The sequence below is a fragment of the Macrobrachium rosenbergii genome, chromosome 46 (genome assembly GCF_040412425.1).
Source record: "Macrobrachium rosenbergii isolate ZJJX-2024 chromosome 46, ASM4041242v1, whole genome shotgun sequence".
Taxonomy (NCBI): domain Eukaryota; kingdom Metazoa; phylum Arthropoda; class Malacostraca; order Decapoda; family Palaemonidae; genus Macrobrachium; species Macrobrachium rosenbergii.
Genome location: NC_089786.1, coordinates 50,244,983 through 50,261,587, shown reverse-complemented (window position 1 = coordinate 50,261,587; position 16,605 = coordinate 50,244,983). Strand labels below are relative to the sequence as shown.

Genomic DNA, 16,605 nt, shown 5'->3' with positions numbered 1-16,605 from the left:
CATAGCGTGAAATAATTCGTTAACACAGAACATTGCCATTCCTTTGCAACGTCAAGGTCAGACGAACCGAATCGCGTTTTGCATAAATAACGAGAATTTCGTTTTCTTATTTTCTTCTCTTTACTGTCGTTTTCTTTTCGTTTTACGTTACACGCTCATTACTCGTTTGTGCATTTTAAAAAAAAATTTAGTGATCGTTTTCTGAAGGGGATTTGTAGACATAGAGTTATACAGACGGCATAGGCCTAACGATTTTCACTTTATAATTACTGAAATCAAATAATTGTAAATTCTGACACGTTCTGCTGTCGTCCATTGCAGTATTCTTAATGCCTCTGCTTAGCAACGGGTCTCTGTTTGGTTAATGAGTCCAGTGGTCCATATCTGCCCTCTTAACCCCACCCCCCCATTCAACAACGCTTTACAACACATTAACCTTTAGTTAAGACAAGAGATTTCCAAAGCTTTATGGTAAAAGGAACGAAACTGCCACTGAGTTGTCACAGTGGGTCTACCCACTTATGTGTCCTAGAGCTTAATCCCATTTTCCTTTGATTTTTTCTTTTGTTAAATGTGTAGTTTTTGTCATAATAATAATAATATTATTATTATTATTATTATTATTATTATTATTATTATTATTATTATTATTGGTGCGTCTTTCAAACAACCCGTCGACTGGCTTTATTCCGCCCTGTCTGTCAAACATGAAGACCAACACAAATATTTCGTCACTATTGAAAAATAATTTTTTGTGTTGCCACAAAAGAATGACGTCATGATTTAACAATTAAATTTTTGTGTTGAGCCAAGCAACACAAATATTCCAATTAAGAAATGAAAAGGTGAATCTTGTGACAGGAAAATAAAACGATTAAAAAACTTTTAAAACAATTTTTTTACCGCGAACACAGCACGGAAATGGCTTCACGCATCGATAACAATAGAGATTTTGTGTTGCGGTAAAACTGAGTAAAACTGTTGTGGCCAATGAATAAATGTGTTGCAACATAAAAAAACAAATGAATGGTGTGTTGCACCCAAACAAAGGCAGGCGGGATAAACAGCATACATTTTTGTTGCTGTTGTAGACTCAACATCGAAGCTGTTTAGCCCAACTCGTTTGGAAAGGCGCGCGCGCGCACGCACAGAGAGAGAGAGAGAGAGAGAGAGAGAGAGAGAAAGAGAGAGAGAGAGAGAGAGAGAGAATATCAGACTAGGGTGGTAGACAGAAAATGAGAATGAGAAAAAATAAAAAAAAAAAACGAGAAAGAGAGAGATGAGAATAAAATCCCAAAACAGCTTAACAGAGAGAGAGAGAGAGAGGGGAATAGAATGTCAAAATAGCAGAGAGTGAGAGAGAGAGAGAGAGAGAAATGTTAAAATAGCCTAGAAAAGAGAGAGAGAACGTTAAAAGCTTAGGAGAGAGAGAGAGAGAGCTGGCGGCTAAATAGAATGTCAAATCAGTCTAGGGGAGAGAGAGAGAGAGAGAGAGAGAGAGAGAGAGAGAGAGAGAGAGAGAGAGAGAGAGACCGGAAACGACATCAAAAGTCGTTGTGGGATATTCTCCCACTCAGTCTTGCTGACCGTCTGTGACTGAATGAATTGTTAGCAATATGTTGCCGCGCCGCCTCAGTTCAACAAGAACCAGAATTAGTGATGTGTTTCACTAACTGCAATAGATTTCTTGCGTGCGTCCATCCGGCTTTATCTGAGCTCGCGCGCCCTCGTACACACCCTGTTTGGGCACTAAAAGTGAACACAATGATGGACTGTACAAAAAATATACGAATGTAATTATTAAATCATTGTCTTTACTTTAAGTTTTATAATTCCTGTGAAAAACTGATAAACTCCATATGATGTTATTAGTAGGTTAGGTTAGGTTGGTCCAAAGTTCAGGTTTGCGTGATATATATATATATATATATATATATATATATATATATATATATATATATATATATATATATATATATATATATACATTATATATATTATATATCCATCGTACGTAGTATGTAACCTGCATCACCTCGAGAACTGCATGGCGATACGATCTAAATATTCTCTCAATCTCATTTCCCCCGTTTAATTTCAGCACAAACCACTCCCTCCCTCAACCGAGAAACTGCGCAAACTCTTACCTTTCCATTTCCGGAGCCATTTTCCCCGAGCCATTGTGAAAACGAGAGAAATTACCGAGATTTCATCAATTATTAGACCCACATCGACACTTCTCAGAATCACTCATGATCGTTCACTCGTATGCTCAAGCGATTGGCAGTGTTGTCGTAACGGTGTGCCATGAATTTTAGAATTGTCCCACGCTAAGTTTTCGGCGTTTTTGGGGTAGAATTATTAATTCCTCTGTTATTTCTCTTAGAATTTAGCATTGGCTAATTCCAGAGTAGTGATTTCAAGCCTTCTTGGAGGATGTTATATATATATATATATATTTTTTTTCTGACATATGGAAAGTCTGGTAAATATGGCAACGTGATTTATAGCCATGGTGGTAAACCCCTCGTAGAGGGGAATTAGGTCTCTATAAGGTGAGGTTGGGGGAGAGGGTTACGTCTCAAGGCGACGGGATTGAAACCAGTTTTGCATGAGTAAGTCAAACCTCAAACCCATAACGTCTCTGTTTATACTTTATTTTCAATCATTGGATGACCTTTTATATATTTATTTACCTGTAAGTAGGATAAGTCTCGAAGCGTAAAGGTTGGAATGTATAGAAACTTTTTTTTATCTTTATTTAGTCTAGAACTTCTCCGTATATGTGAAATAGGAGGCGTTTTCCAGGGTTATGCGTAGCAAACACGCTCACGACATTTTTCATAAACACACAACGAAATAAACAGTATCGTAAGCTGGACATTTTAACCAGAAAATAACAAACGCGATAATCAGTAAACAAAAAAAAATTCTCTTAAGTAGCACGAGTCTTGAAATGGAGAATCCCGTAGGGGGTTAGTACCATCAGTGCACCTCATGCGGTGCACCGTAGGTATTACTTAGGTTCTTTGCAGCGTCCCTTCGGCCCCTAGCTGCAACCCCTTTCATACATTTTACTGTACCTCTGTTCTTATAGTCTTTCTTCCATCTCACTTTCCACCCTCTCCTAATAATTGTTTCATAGTGCAACTGCTTTGAGGTTTTTCTCCTGTTACACCTTTAAAACCTTTCGACTATGAATTTCCGTTTCAGCGCTGAATGATCTCATAGGTCCCAGTACTTGGCCTTGGGCCAAATTCTATGTAGTCCTTGAAATGGAAAAACAAGTCCATAGTTATGCATGGGTATAAATATATTTAAAAGGGGAATCGCACAAATTCTCTCTCTCTCTCTCTCTCTCTCTCTCTCTCTGTGTGTGTGTGTGTGTGTGTGTGTGTGTGTGTGTTCAGCTTCACTTTTAAATATATTGGTAACTATGCATAATTGTGGATTCGTTTCTCCACGATAATCAGTATCGACTTAAGACCTGAGATTGCTTCACTGATAATACGATTCTTATCATTCTAAGAAAAAAAATTCATAAAATATCGTTTATATTTTAAGGGAAAACTCAGAAAATATTGTTATATTTTAAGAGAAAACTCATAAAATGTTGTAATAATCTAAGACATAACTCATTAAATATTTTGATAAAACGAATGTGCAAAAGCGTACGTTTATGGTAACGAAATTCCCACCAAAATAAGGCTGTCTGAAAACCATCTAATCATTTATATTATGTAAACAAAACCTGGGCCTACAGTAGGCCTATCCCAATCTTAGCTTACAAGCTTTGAATGGCTGTGGTTATGGATTTATTTATTTATTTATTTATTTTTGTCTCTATATAGTAGTAAGCATGTCTTTGGTATTGAATTGTTACTTATGTATTTTTTTCACTGCTAGTTCTAACAGTAAGACGGAATATGTCGTTTTAAAGTAGGCCTAGTGTAAACATGGTTATTGAAAATGCAAATTAGGCCTATTTTGAATACGGCTCTTTTGATAATTTCAGATGCGGTTTTTGCAAAGCTGTAATTAATATTAATATACTCTCGAAGTACAGTCTTAGGTAAAAAGAAAACTATAAATAAAAAGTTGTTGAATTGTACCGTAATTATTATTATTATTATTATAAATGATACAGATATACGCACGCACACACAATAAACACGCGCGTGCAACGGGAAAGAGTTTGCAATTAAGTCTCAAAGGAAATACAAAAGTAATATTAGAAAACAATAGACAGAGATCTTTTTATAGTTACAAGGGACTGCTTTTTATACAATGAGGCTCCACTGGGGTTGCTCGTTGTGCCCAACCTGTGCATGCATTGATATGGTCTCAGATGACGGATACTGAAAGGAAATACGCCTATGTTTAAATGAAGTTTGGTTATTGCAAGATTAACAAACAAGGAGATTAAAATCAAGTAAAAGACTAAAAATTATGATTGAAAAATGATAAAAGATAAAGGAAAATGAATGACGATTCTTAACAAGAGATGAATAGTGAATTAAACATATTTTAATATATATATATTGAAAATTAACGAAAGATGAATGGTAAAAGAATGATAGCAGCTTCTTTGAACGCATAATATATATATATATATATATATATATATATATATATATATATATATATATATATATATATATATATAGAGAGAGAGAGAGAGAGAGAGAGAGAGAGAGAGAGAGAGAGAGAGAGAGAGAGAGAGAGAGAGAGAGAGAGAGAGAGGAAACACATTACCGGCGGGGCCTGACAATCAATCCTACGAAGCCCAGGCCTCCAGTTCGGCGAAATCCTGGTCCCTCTCTTTGTCCTTCTTGTTCCTGCCGGCTTCCGCCCTCGAAGGCAGCGCCGCCGTCGGCACGGAGGGAAGGGCTCCCGTGTCCAGGAGCTGCTCGTCCAGGTTCTCTTGCTCCAACTCCTCCAACTCCGCCAGGAGGTCGTCCTGCAGAGGAAATAGGTGGGGTTTGAGATGTAGGTCTAGTTTTCTCTCAAGGGAAGTCGGTTATGTGGGACAGAATAGAACCAGCGGCTTTGTTAGAGAGTTCTTTCAGAGGAAGTCGGTTATGTGGGACAGAATAGAACCAGCGGCTTTGTTAGAGAGTTCTTTCAGAGGAAGTCGGTTATATGGGACAGAATAGAACCAGCGGCTTTGTTAGTTCTTTCAGAGGAAGTCGGTTATATGGGACAGAATAGAACCAGCGGCTTTGTTAGTTCTTTCAGAGGAAGTCGGTTATATGGGACAGAATAGAACCAGTGGCTTTGTTAGAGATTTCTTTCGGAGGAAGTCGGTTATGTGGGACAGAATAGAACCAGTGGCTTTGTTAGAGATTTCTTTTGGAGGAAGTCGGTTATATGGGACAGAATAGAACCAGTGGCTTTGTTAGAGGTTTCTTTCAGAGGAAGTCGGTTATATGGGAAAGAATAGAACCAGTGGCTTTGTTAGAGATTTCTTTCAGAGGAAGTCGGTTATATGGGAAAGAACAGAACCAGTGGCTTTGTTAGAGATTACTTTCAGAAGAAGTCGGTTATATAGGACAGTATAGAACCAGTGGCTTCAGTAGTTTTCTTTCAAAGGAAGTCGTTATATGGGACAGAATAGAACCAGTGGCTTTATAAATTGGTTCTGTGGGGTATAATAGAAATTAGCGGCTTTATTAAAGTTTTCTTTCAAAGGAAGTCGTTATATGGGACAGAATAGAACCAGTGGCTTCATAAATTGGTTTTGTGGGATAGAAAAGAACGAGTGGTTTTATTAAAGATGCCTTTTAAAGGAAGTTGGCTATATGGGAAAGAATAGAACCAGTGACACTATTAAAGATTTTTTTCAGAGGAAATGGATTATATGGGACAGAACAGGACCAGTGGCTTTATAAATCAGTTATATGGGATTGAATAGAACCAGTGGCTTTATATGTCGGTTATATGGGACAGAATAGAACCAGTGGCTGTGTAAGTTGGTTATATGGGACAGAATAGAACCAGTGGCTATATAAATCAGTCATATGGGATGAAATAGAACCAGTGACTTTATAAATTGGTTCTGTGGGACAGAATAGAACCAGTGGCTTTATTAAAGATTTCTTTCCAAGGAAGTTGGTTATATGGGACAGAATAGAACCATTGGGTAAAATTTATTAAAGATGTCTTTCAAAAGAAATTGGTTATATGGGACAGAATAGAACCAGTGGCTTTATAAATTGGTTCTGTGGGACAGAATACAATCAGTGGCTTTATAAATTGGTTCTGTGGGACAGAATAGAACCACTGGCTTTATTAAACATGTCTTTCAAAAGAAATTGGTTATATGGGACAGAATAGAACAGTGGCTTTATAAATTGGTTCTGTGGGATGGAATAGAACCAGTGGTTCTATGAAAAATTTATTTGAAATTAAATTGATTTTATGGGATAGAATAAAGCCAGTTATTCTATTGGATGAGAAATTGGTTATATGGGACAGAATAGAACCAGTGGCTTTATAAATTGGTTTTGTGGGATAGAATAGAACCAGTGGTTCTATTAAAAATTTATTTGAAATTAAATTGATTTTATGGGATAGAATAAAGCCAGGTATTCTATTGGATGAGAAGGCAAGTGGTTAATTAGGATTTGAAATAGGAGAGGACGTGGGACAGAACAAAACCAGTGGCTAGCTTAAGGGAGAAGGTGAGTCTGGCTTAGGCCTATTGTAGTAATAATAATAATTTTTTGAGCAGACCCATCTGTAACTTGGTATTTTACATGTTTTGTATCTTTTAAAATAATGTATTTTATATTTTGTCTTCTTTCATATGAAGAATTTTATTATATATATCTTATAAACATTTTAAAAAATGACCTATTTTATATTATGTCTCATTTTGTTATAATATTACATTTATTTCGTCCTACTGCCAAACATTGTACTATTATAAATCCCAAAACAATGTTTATAACATTTAGCAAAACAAAAACAAAAAATTATCATTAAAACACAAAACGATTATCGAAAGCTCTATACTAGGATATGACGTCACGCATGCGCGCGAGCTCGGTGATGATGACGTCATCAACCAACCGACCGCGGTGACGTCACTCACTCACTCACCTCGTCGACGTCGTTGCCGAACGCCAGACCGCCGCTGATCGCTTCTGTTATCTCCTTCGCCAGGTCTTGCTGTTCGGCGATGTCGTCCATCATGTCGTGGACTTTGTCTACGTCCCTGGTTAATTAATAATAATAATAATAATAATAATAATAAGAAGAAGAAGAAGAAGAAGAAGAAGAAGAAGAAGAAGAAGAAGAAGAAGAAGAAGAAGAAGAGGCAGACAGCGGAAATTGCGTTATGAGTCTGTCTTGGGTCCAGAGATTAGACCTATGACTACGTTCTTGGTTAATTAATTAATTAAAGATTTATATATATATATATATATATATATATATATATATATATATATATATATATATATATATATATAAAATAGTCAGCAGGCATCTTTAGAAAGCCATGGGTATTGTGTATTGAGTCTATGGCTGGTAGGGGGTCCAGTGATTAAACCTATTTCTACGTTCCTGGTTAATTAATTAATTGATAATAATAATAATAATAATAATAATAATAATAATAATAATAATAATGCGAAGAAGAAGAGGAGGAAGAAGAAGAAGAAGAAGAAGAAGAAGAAGAAGAAGAAGAAGAAGAAGAAAATAACTCAAGAAATCAACAGGAAATGTGATACGAGTCTAGGTCCGGGAGTCCAATGGCTAGACCTAAACCATCGAGGCGAGACTGAATTTCGACACTTCATCGCTTATTTTGAATGATTAAAGTGCTCAAGTGCTTTGGAAAACACTCGAACTGCTCGCAGCATCTTATACCGAGTGACAGTATTGCTATTTTGGTAGATATGCAATCAGTATTCCAACACAACTTCCTTGAAATAACGGTAAGACTCGTCTGCGTTCACAGGAACTGCATTTTTGCGCCTACATGACAGCGTGTTAGAAGACACTTGTGCTCCGTGTTCCACTATCATTATTTCGCTGGATAGAGTCAAAATATATATTTTTTGTGTTAATTTTGCACCTGTATAGTCAAAATATATATTTTTTGTGTGTTGATTTTGCACTTGTATAGTCAAAATATGCTATTTTGGAGTTAATTTTGTACCTATATAAGCAAAATGCCTATGTGTAATGAGGTGTTAATTTTGCACCTATATAGTCAAAATATGTTTTTTGGTGTTAATTTTACACATATAGATAAATATGTTGTTTTGGTGCAGATTTTGTACCTATATAATCAAAATACTTACGTGTCATGTGGTATTGCTAATTTTCCACCATATAGAGTCAAAATATGTTAACTGGTATTAAGTTTGGCAGGAAGTTGGTTAAATATGCGTGACAACGCGCCTGGTTAATCAACCTTTACTTCTAGCTTGGCAGAAAATTCTTAGCATTTGTTTATGAACGAATTATTAGAAATATAATTTTGTATAGCAACCAAAAAGAATTTGCATTTAGATTATATCTAACTTGCAACGAAGTTAGATTAAAGAAGTTAGACAGTCAAGTAAGGAGAGATTAAATGAACGGATAAATAAAACAAAAAAACAAATAAATGCAGTCAGTCAGGGCGGCCGAAGGGACGACACCACACTCTCTCTCTCTCTCTCTCTCTCTCTCTCTCTCTCTCTCTAAGTTAGCAAGAGCATTATTCTTCCAAAGACAAGTTTGCCTTGGCATGAGTGTTAACCGTAATAATTACTCTCTCTCTCTCTCTCTCTCTCTCTCTCTCTCTCTCTCTCTCTCTCTCAACAGATTTGATAATAATTGGGCGTGAACAGCTGTTGTGCAATTAAATCATGGTAAAGAGAAAGCTTCAAATGATTTAAGACTCTCTCTCTCTCTCTCTCTCTCTCTCTCTCTCTCTCTCTCTCTCTCTCTCTCTCTCTCTCTCTCTCTCTCACACACACACACACAACGTAAGTACAAAAAAAAAAAAAGAATGAAACTCACATATGTTGGTGCGCAGCCTTGAGTGATTTAGCGGCCATTCCCATCGTCTGCAAGACGCTGGTGTTGGTGCTAGCAGATTCCAGCGCTTCCCTCTGGAATTCCAGGGTGCTCAGGGTCCCGTCGATCTGCTGCAGTTGCTGCTCGTACTTCTTCTTACGCTTCAAGGCCTGCATCGCCACTGGAAAGGGGTTAAATGCAGATTTTATTCTGGTTAAATTGAGAACGGATCGTTTAGGTCTAAGGGAGGGCAGTTCAGTTTGGGCTGGCGGCTTCAGATGCATTGTTTGGTAAGAGTAAATGGATAGACTTATGGTAGATTGAAGTTATATTAGGATTTTATCACTTGGAATTAATATACATTAGACTTCTGTCAGTTAGAAGTAATATTAGACTTTTGTCATCTGTATTTAACATTGGATTTCTGTCAGTTGGAAGTGATATTAGACCTCTGTCAGTTGGAAGTAATGTGAGATGTCTGTTAATTTTATGAAATGTTTGACGTCTGTCTCTTCGAAGTAATATTAAATATGTCAGTTAGAAGTAATATTAGATTTCTGTCAACCGGAAGCAATATTAGACTTCTCCCAGTTGTATTAAATATTAGACTTCTGTCAGCTGGAAGTAATATTAGAGTCTGTCAGCTAGAAATAATATTAGACTTCTGTCAGTTGGAAGTAATATTAGTCTTTTACCAAGTGGAAGTCATATTAGACTTCTGTCAGTAGTGTTTAATATTTGACTTCTGTCAGTTGGAAGTAATATTTGTCTTTTGACAACTGGAAGTAATATTAGACTTCTGTCAGTTAGAGGTAATATTAGATTTCTGTCATCTGGAAGTAGCCTTAGACTTCTGTCAACAGGAAATAACATTAAACTTCTGTCAACTAGAAGCAATGTTAGATTTCTGTCAACTGGAAACCATATTAGACTTATAATTGCTGAAAGTTATATTTGACCTGTGTATTAGGAAACAACATTAGACTTATGGCAGTAAAAAGTTATAATAAACTCACGGTAATTGTAAGCACTATTAGGTTTAGTTAGGTTTTCATAGTTCTGGAAGGTAGTACGAGATTTCTAGTTGGTGAAAGTTATGTTAATAGAATAAAATCTGGTTTAGGCCGATTGCCAAAATACAACTTGTTCCGTCAGCGTAACGAGAGAGAGAGAGAGAGAGAGAGAGAGAGAGAGAGAGAGAGAGAGAGAGAGAGAGAGAGAATGTGACTCTGCAGCTTGATCTAGTCACGAAAGGAATACAGTTTGTAATTTATAGGCCTAACGGAAATGATTTTTCCAGTTGTTTTCACGTAAGAAATGCAGGAGATAAAAAAGACAGCCGATTGGAAAATAAATTCTTTGTGTGCTTTATCTTTTCACCTTTATATGTGACCTTTATATGTGGATAATATACATATATAAAGAGAGAGAGATAGAGAGAGAGAGAGAGAGAGAGAGAGAGAGAGAGAGAGATGTGTTCGCAAACAAATTATATTTCAATTTAACCTCTGTTCAAGTAAATAGCGTTATAGCATATACACAAAAGTTGGAACGTCCTAATTGCGTACCTAGAAAAACCGAGGCAGTGAGTGTATGTGTGTGTGTGTGTGTGTGTGTGTGTGTGTGAGAGAGAGAGAGAGAGAGAGAGAGAGAGAGAGAGAGAGAGAGAGAGAGATGTGTTCGCAAACAAATTATATTTCAATTTAACCTCTGTTCAAGTAAATAGCGTTATAGCATATACACAGAAGTTGGAACGTCCTAATTGCGTACCTAGAAAAACCGAGGCAGTGAGTGTATGTGCGTGTGTGTGTGTGTGTGTGTGTGTGTGAGAGAGAGAGAGAGAATGTGATAATAAACATATTTTCTCATTAAGCATAACATTTTAGTACATACACAAAAACTGAAACTTCGTAATCGCATACCTAGAGAGAGAGAGAGAGAGCAATACTCATTACCGATTACACTTGCTTCAAGCCAAATCACTCACTCTGTAGTTGAAAAAGAAAACTACCAAATAAAATACTCGTATCCAACCCCACTGACCCTGGCTGCAGTTGCTAGCGGTCTGAATAAGGCAAATTATAACTGTTGCACATTCAGATTTAACAAGAGACATCCGGGGGGAGAAAGAGAGAGAGAGAGAGAGAGATCTTTAAAACTATCCTAGGAAGAGAGACTATCTTAGTTTACAAAAACATACAAAAGCGAGAGAGAGAGAGAGAGAGAGAGAGAGAGAGAGAGAGAGAGAGAGAGAGAGAGAGAGATTTAAAACTACCCTGTGGGGAGACTGTCTTAGTTTATAAAAACATACCAAAGCAAGTTAGTTTGAGAGAGAGAAAGAGAGAGGATGTTTGCTATAGAGAGAGAGAGAGAGCGGATGTTTGTTATAAAGGCAAACGTGTAAGTTTAGTTTGAGAGAGAGAGAGAGAGAGAGAGAGAGTTAAAAGAAACGTTTGAAAAGAGTATCCGACGGTTAGACCACTCGGCGGAATGACTACAGTATATAGCACTAGGCGTCGTCAACTTTTTTAGGCTATACTTTTCCTCTTTTTCTTCTTGAAGTCGTATTAAAATTTTTCGCGTTCTTTTTATTTTATCACTTGGTTATTTGGTGATGTAACTTCCTTAGTTTTGTTTCTTGTATGCGTTTGTGAAGTTATTTTATATATTTATTACGGATGTATAAAATCCCCTTTTCTTAATACTAATTACATACAATAGTTATATACATACATCACCCTTGCTATAACTGTTGTCGGTCATGGCACTATAAATATTACAATTACTATTATTCACTATGGATTACCTGTCATTTTTTATTCTGTAAATATGGCAGTTTAAAAGCTATATATATATATATATATATATATATATATATATATATATATATATATATATATATATATATATATATATAATGTGTGTGTGTATGTGTGTAATCTTTGGGTGTTAAGGAGAAATAGTTTAATGCGATAATCTTGAGAAACTTCATTCTTTATCTTATCTTTCAATATGCAAAAACTGGCGTCCACTTACCTTCAGAATTTTGCCTTCGCCAGCCAGTTGCGAAGTTGGAATAGAGAATGTTAACAAGGAGAAGTCAGGAAAGGAAGAAAACAGCGAAGAGCCATTAGCGAATTGTATGAGACGCTGTTTACCGATGTTCAGAGAGAGAGAGAGAGAGAGTGAGAGAGCTTGTTATAAAGCCATGTATATGTGAGTTTAATCTGACAGAGAGAGAACTTTAAAACTACCAGAGGGAGAGAGAGAGAGCATATTTGTTTACAAAGACATTCAAATGCAATTTTAGTTTGAGAGAGAGAGAGAGAGAGAGAGAGAGAGAGAGAGAGAGCTTGTTATAAAGCCATGTGTATGTGAATTTAATCTGACAGAGAGAGAACTTTAAAACTAGCAGAGGGAGAGATAGAGAGAGCATATTTGTTTACAAAGACATACAAATGCAATTTTAGTTTGAGAGAGAGAGAGAGAGAGAGAGAGAGAGAGAGAGAGAGAGAGAGAGAGAGAGAGCTTGTTATAAAGCCATGTATATGTGAGTTTAATCTGACAGAGAGAGAGAATTTTAAAACTACCAGAGGAAGAGAGAGAGAGCATATTTGTATACAAAGACATACAAATGCAATTTTAGTTTGAGAAAGAGAGAGAGAGAGAGAGAATTTAAAACTACCAGAAGGAGAGATAGAGAGAGCATATTTGTTTACAAAGACACAAATGCAATTTTAGTTTGAGAAAGCGATAGAGAATTTAAAACTACCAGAAGGAGAGATAGAGAGAGCATATTTGTTTACAAAGACAAAAAAATGCAAGTTCATTTTGACAGAGAGAGAGAAAGAGTCTTCGGCCGTGACTGCGCACAAGCACAGGCACTGTCCTCAGAGAATCTCTGAGACAGACGCATGAGACTAGGGAATGACAACAAGCAGGCTACGCGACCACACTCACCTCTCTTGTTCTTGGTGGCATTCTGCTTAGCCGTGGCGAGCTCCTTCTGGATCTTGCTCTCGAGGTATTCCTGCTTCTTGACGAGAAGCTCCTCCGTGTCCCTGAGCTTGTGGATGGCTTCTCCTGTCGTGGGTCCTTCATGCTTGTCCTTCTTCTTGTGACCTGTGGACAAGAAGGAAGGGCAGAGTCTGGTTTAAGCAGGCCTTGATTGTTTTGGATTCAGCTGTGTCAGATGAGAGACTGCATTAACAACAACAGCAATAATAATAATAATAATAATAATAATAATAATAATAATAATAATAATAATAATAATAATAGCAGCAACATCTTAGATATGAAATTCATCAGTATTTATATCTGGAAAATGTAAATTGTCACTGACTTATCGGAGTCTTGTAGTCTTCTAATTTCCATATGACTTAAAACTCCTGACTCTTGATCAGTTTGATTTCTTTAAGATCCACGTGACCACCTTCTTTATCTTACCTCACAGTTTTCACCACATGTTCGAACCATCTTGGTTAGTTCTGATCTGTCGTTTTACCACCGTCATTCCTTTCCCTTCTTCTTTTATCTCCAGTTCTCTCTTTGCCATCACTTACCCTCCCTACTTTCACCGGATTTTCCTGTTTGAGTTTATCACACTTACATCTGCACCATTCAGCTCACTGTACATTTCAACGTCAGTATGTGATGAAGCCAAAAAACTAATTAAATTACTGTAATTATGTCAGTCATGTTTATATTTTTCAAATTTTTGGGTAACCTTTCTCTTGAATGATTTTTTCACAAAAATTATAACTCGTGCATTCTACCATCCTTTTCATAAACATTAATCAATTTTTCCTGTTTCTTTACCAGATTTCTTTTCATTTTGTACTTCTTTCAGCCAACACAACTAAAAGTACCAATTATAGGCAACATAACTTCATCTCTCTCGGTGAATTTTGTACATGGTACTTAGTTAACTGTTTTTTATTACGCCCAGTGTGGGAAAAGTATTTGACTTACAACCTCATTCCAAAATAATAATGGAGAATCACATTTCTGTGGGGATCATCTCCTATAACATGCCAGTGAGGTAACTGCTTTATCTTTTCTGCCTCTGAGACTGTGATCATTTACACTTGAGTCATATTTTTCATCGTAATCTTCCAAGTATTAAACTTGAAGATATAATGATTACCTAGACTTCTCTCAGATGTCACTGATGTGGGATTCTGTTCATTCAGGTTTCTTCAACCCCCCAAATCCCCATAGGGGGTTAGTGCTGTCAGTGCACCTCATGCAGTGCGCTGTAGGCATTACTTAAGGTTCCTTGCAGTGTGCCTTCGGCCCCTAGCTGCAACCCTTTCTGTTCCTTTTACTTTACCTCCTTTCATATTCTCTTTCTTCCATCTTACTTTCCACCCTCTCTAACAATTGATTCATAGTGCAACTGCGAGGCTTTCCTCCCGTTACACCTTTCAAACCTATTACTGTCAATTTCTGTTTCAGCGCTGAATGGCCTCATAGGTCCCAGTGCTTAGCCTTTGGCCTAAATTCTATATTCAGTTCAATCCCCCAAACCTACCTTTACCTCCACATTCCTCTGTGTTGTTCACTTTTACATTAGGTTTGCCCAGCACAGCCACCCTTTTGTTGTCATCAAAAGCATGGAGGCTTTCATAAGGACTACTAGAGACCTTTTCTTTCAGCATGCTAAGACCATTGACCTTTATGTGGGCATTAATTGAGACTTTAGCCTGCATAAGTAATCAGTCACTTGACTGTTATGAGAGCAGATTTCTCCCTTTTCACTTAATATCCATTAAGTATGGTTTAACCCCAGAAAGAATCTTAGACCTACCTTGTAAGTCGGGGAAGGATACCGGAATCAGGAAAAAGGATAGCAGGAAGGAATGTCAACTTTCCACAATTCCTTATCTGCCTTGAGTTAACATGGCATGTGGTGGCCTGGTGAGATGTTTGTTGTCCCTCTGACTCAGGATCAGTACTTATCATGTTCCCTGAGCGTACGTCTCTATTAGCAAACTAAATAGTCACTCTTCATTTTTACAAATTATGCCCACCTTTCTATAGCTCATGTCAAAATGTTTAAAGTTCTTTTTCAAAATACACCCACATCATATCTGTTATCTCATATCTAAAGCTTCCCTATGTTTTTAAAAGCGTAGATATTAAAACCCCACAATCTTTATCTTTCTTCCTTTGTCATAATGGGCACACGCACCAAAGTCCATGATTTATGGTCATGTGATGTCATTATCATCTTGTGCAAGAATGATTTCTTTCTCTGGTATTCAGTATGAAAAAAGTAAGCTTCTTGGGCAGCATGTCTTATCAAAATGGAGTCACAGCCCTAATTAAGTTTTTTCCACTTCCAGCACTTCTCTCCAGTGGGTATTGCTCACTCACTCTTTTTCTGATGAGGTATAAATATACTTTTCCAGTGCTTTACGTGAGCTTAATCTTATTAAGAGTTTGGCTCCAAACGAGAAGCTGTTTCTGGACTAAGTTTTCCTTGTAACTATTGCGAGGATCTGTAAAATTGATTTGCGTACATTCTAAATAAAAGAACTTACAATCCCTAAACCAGGAGTCAGTAGGGAAAATTCTGTCCTTACACCAAAGGCCAACAATTGAATAAAACTTCTTCCTACCTAATTTCTTCTTGAAGATGCTCATAGTCCAGTGGCTCTTTTGGGTATAAAGATAGTTGTTGGTCAGTTGATGTCACAACCTGTGGTATAGACGGTAGCAACTCGTCCAGAACTGATTTTATCTCCGCTTTCTACGTCTAGCTGACACTCCAGATAAGACATGATAAGATAATATTATCATCAGAGACTTATCCCCCTGCCCCCCCAAGTGGTTGAATCACAATTTTATCCCTTCTTTTTTGTATGCCTTATTCCATAAACAAAATGTTTTTGTTTCTCAATAGAGTAGAATGTACAATTTAGGCCAAAGGTCAAGCCTGGAGCTTATGAGGTCATTCAGCACTGAAACGGAAATTAACAATGGAATGTTTTGAAAGGCTTAACAGGAGGAAAACCTCGCAGTTACACTGTGAATAAATTGTTAGGAGAGGGTGGAATGTAAGATGGAAGAGAGAATATGAGGGGCAGGACAGTAAAAGAAAGAAAGGGGGTTGCAGCTACGGCTGAAGAGACTGCAAAGAACCTTCAGTAACGCCTACAGTGCACCACATGAGGTGCAATGATGGCACTACTCTCCTACCGGGGATAAAATTGACAGATCTCTTTACACTGTATCATGTGGCAAGATGTACCACATTTAAATTTACTGTTCAGTAGCCCCTCAGTTTACCAGATGCTTCACTGGTCTGGTCTTCGTGCAACAGCATGCGATACGTGACAGAGAAAGATCCTATAGTTTGGCCAGTACATGGAGACCCCAAGATACCCCACACCTAATGGCAATTCTAAGTTTTCTAGCTGTAACCATGCTGTATTTTACACTTATAATTCTGTTTAAGATTTTTATCAACAAAAGGCATAATGTCTGAAAAGGTAGCATAGCAAACTCTGCATTAATAATGAAGCTAAGTAAGGAAGTCTGAGAACCACAGCTCTTAAATTGTGGTTATTGTATTTTTACTTT

The 16,605-nt window shown here is 37.1% G+C and overlaps 1 protein-coding gene across 2 annotated transcripts; it reads right to left on the bottom strand.

The window, feature by feature from the left end:
• Positions 1-4,093: 4,093 nt before the first annotated feature.
• LOC136830319 (charged multivesicular body protein 4b-like) lies at positions 4,094-15,776 on the bottom strand. Of its 2 annotated transcripts, none has more exons than XM_067089741.1 (6): positions 15,642-15,776; positions 12,976-13,137; positions 9,019-9,196; positions 7,105-7,219; positions 4,756-4,960; positions 4,094-4,358 (listed from the first exon to the last, which is right to left on the bottom strand). In XM_067089741.1, the coding sequence occupies exons 1-5, from the start codon at positions 15,664-15,666 to the stop codon at positions 4,778-4,780; spliced, it is 663 nt and encodes a 220-aa protein (XP_066945842.1). In that variant the 5' UTR covers positions 15,667-15,776; the 3' UTR covers positions 4,094-4,358; positions 4,756-4,777. The 2 variants fall into 2 exon arrangements, with proteins under 2 accessions (XP_066945842.1, XP_066945843.1); XM_067089742.1 differs by having other exon boundaries at positions 4,218-4,358; positions 9,019-9,185.
• Positions 15,777-16,605: the final 829 nt, after the last annotated feature.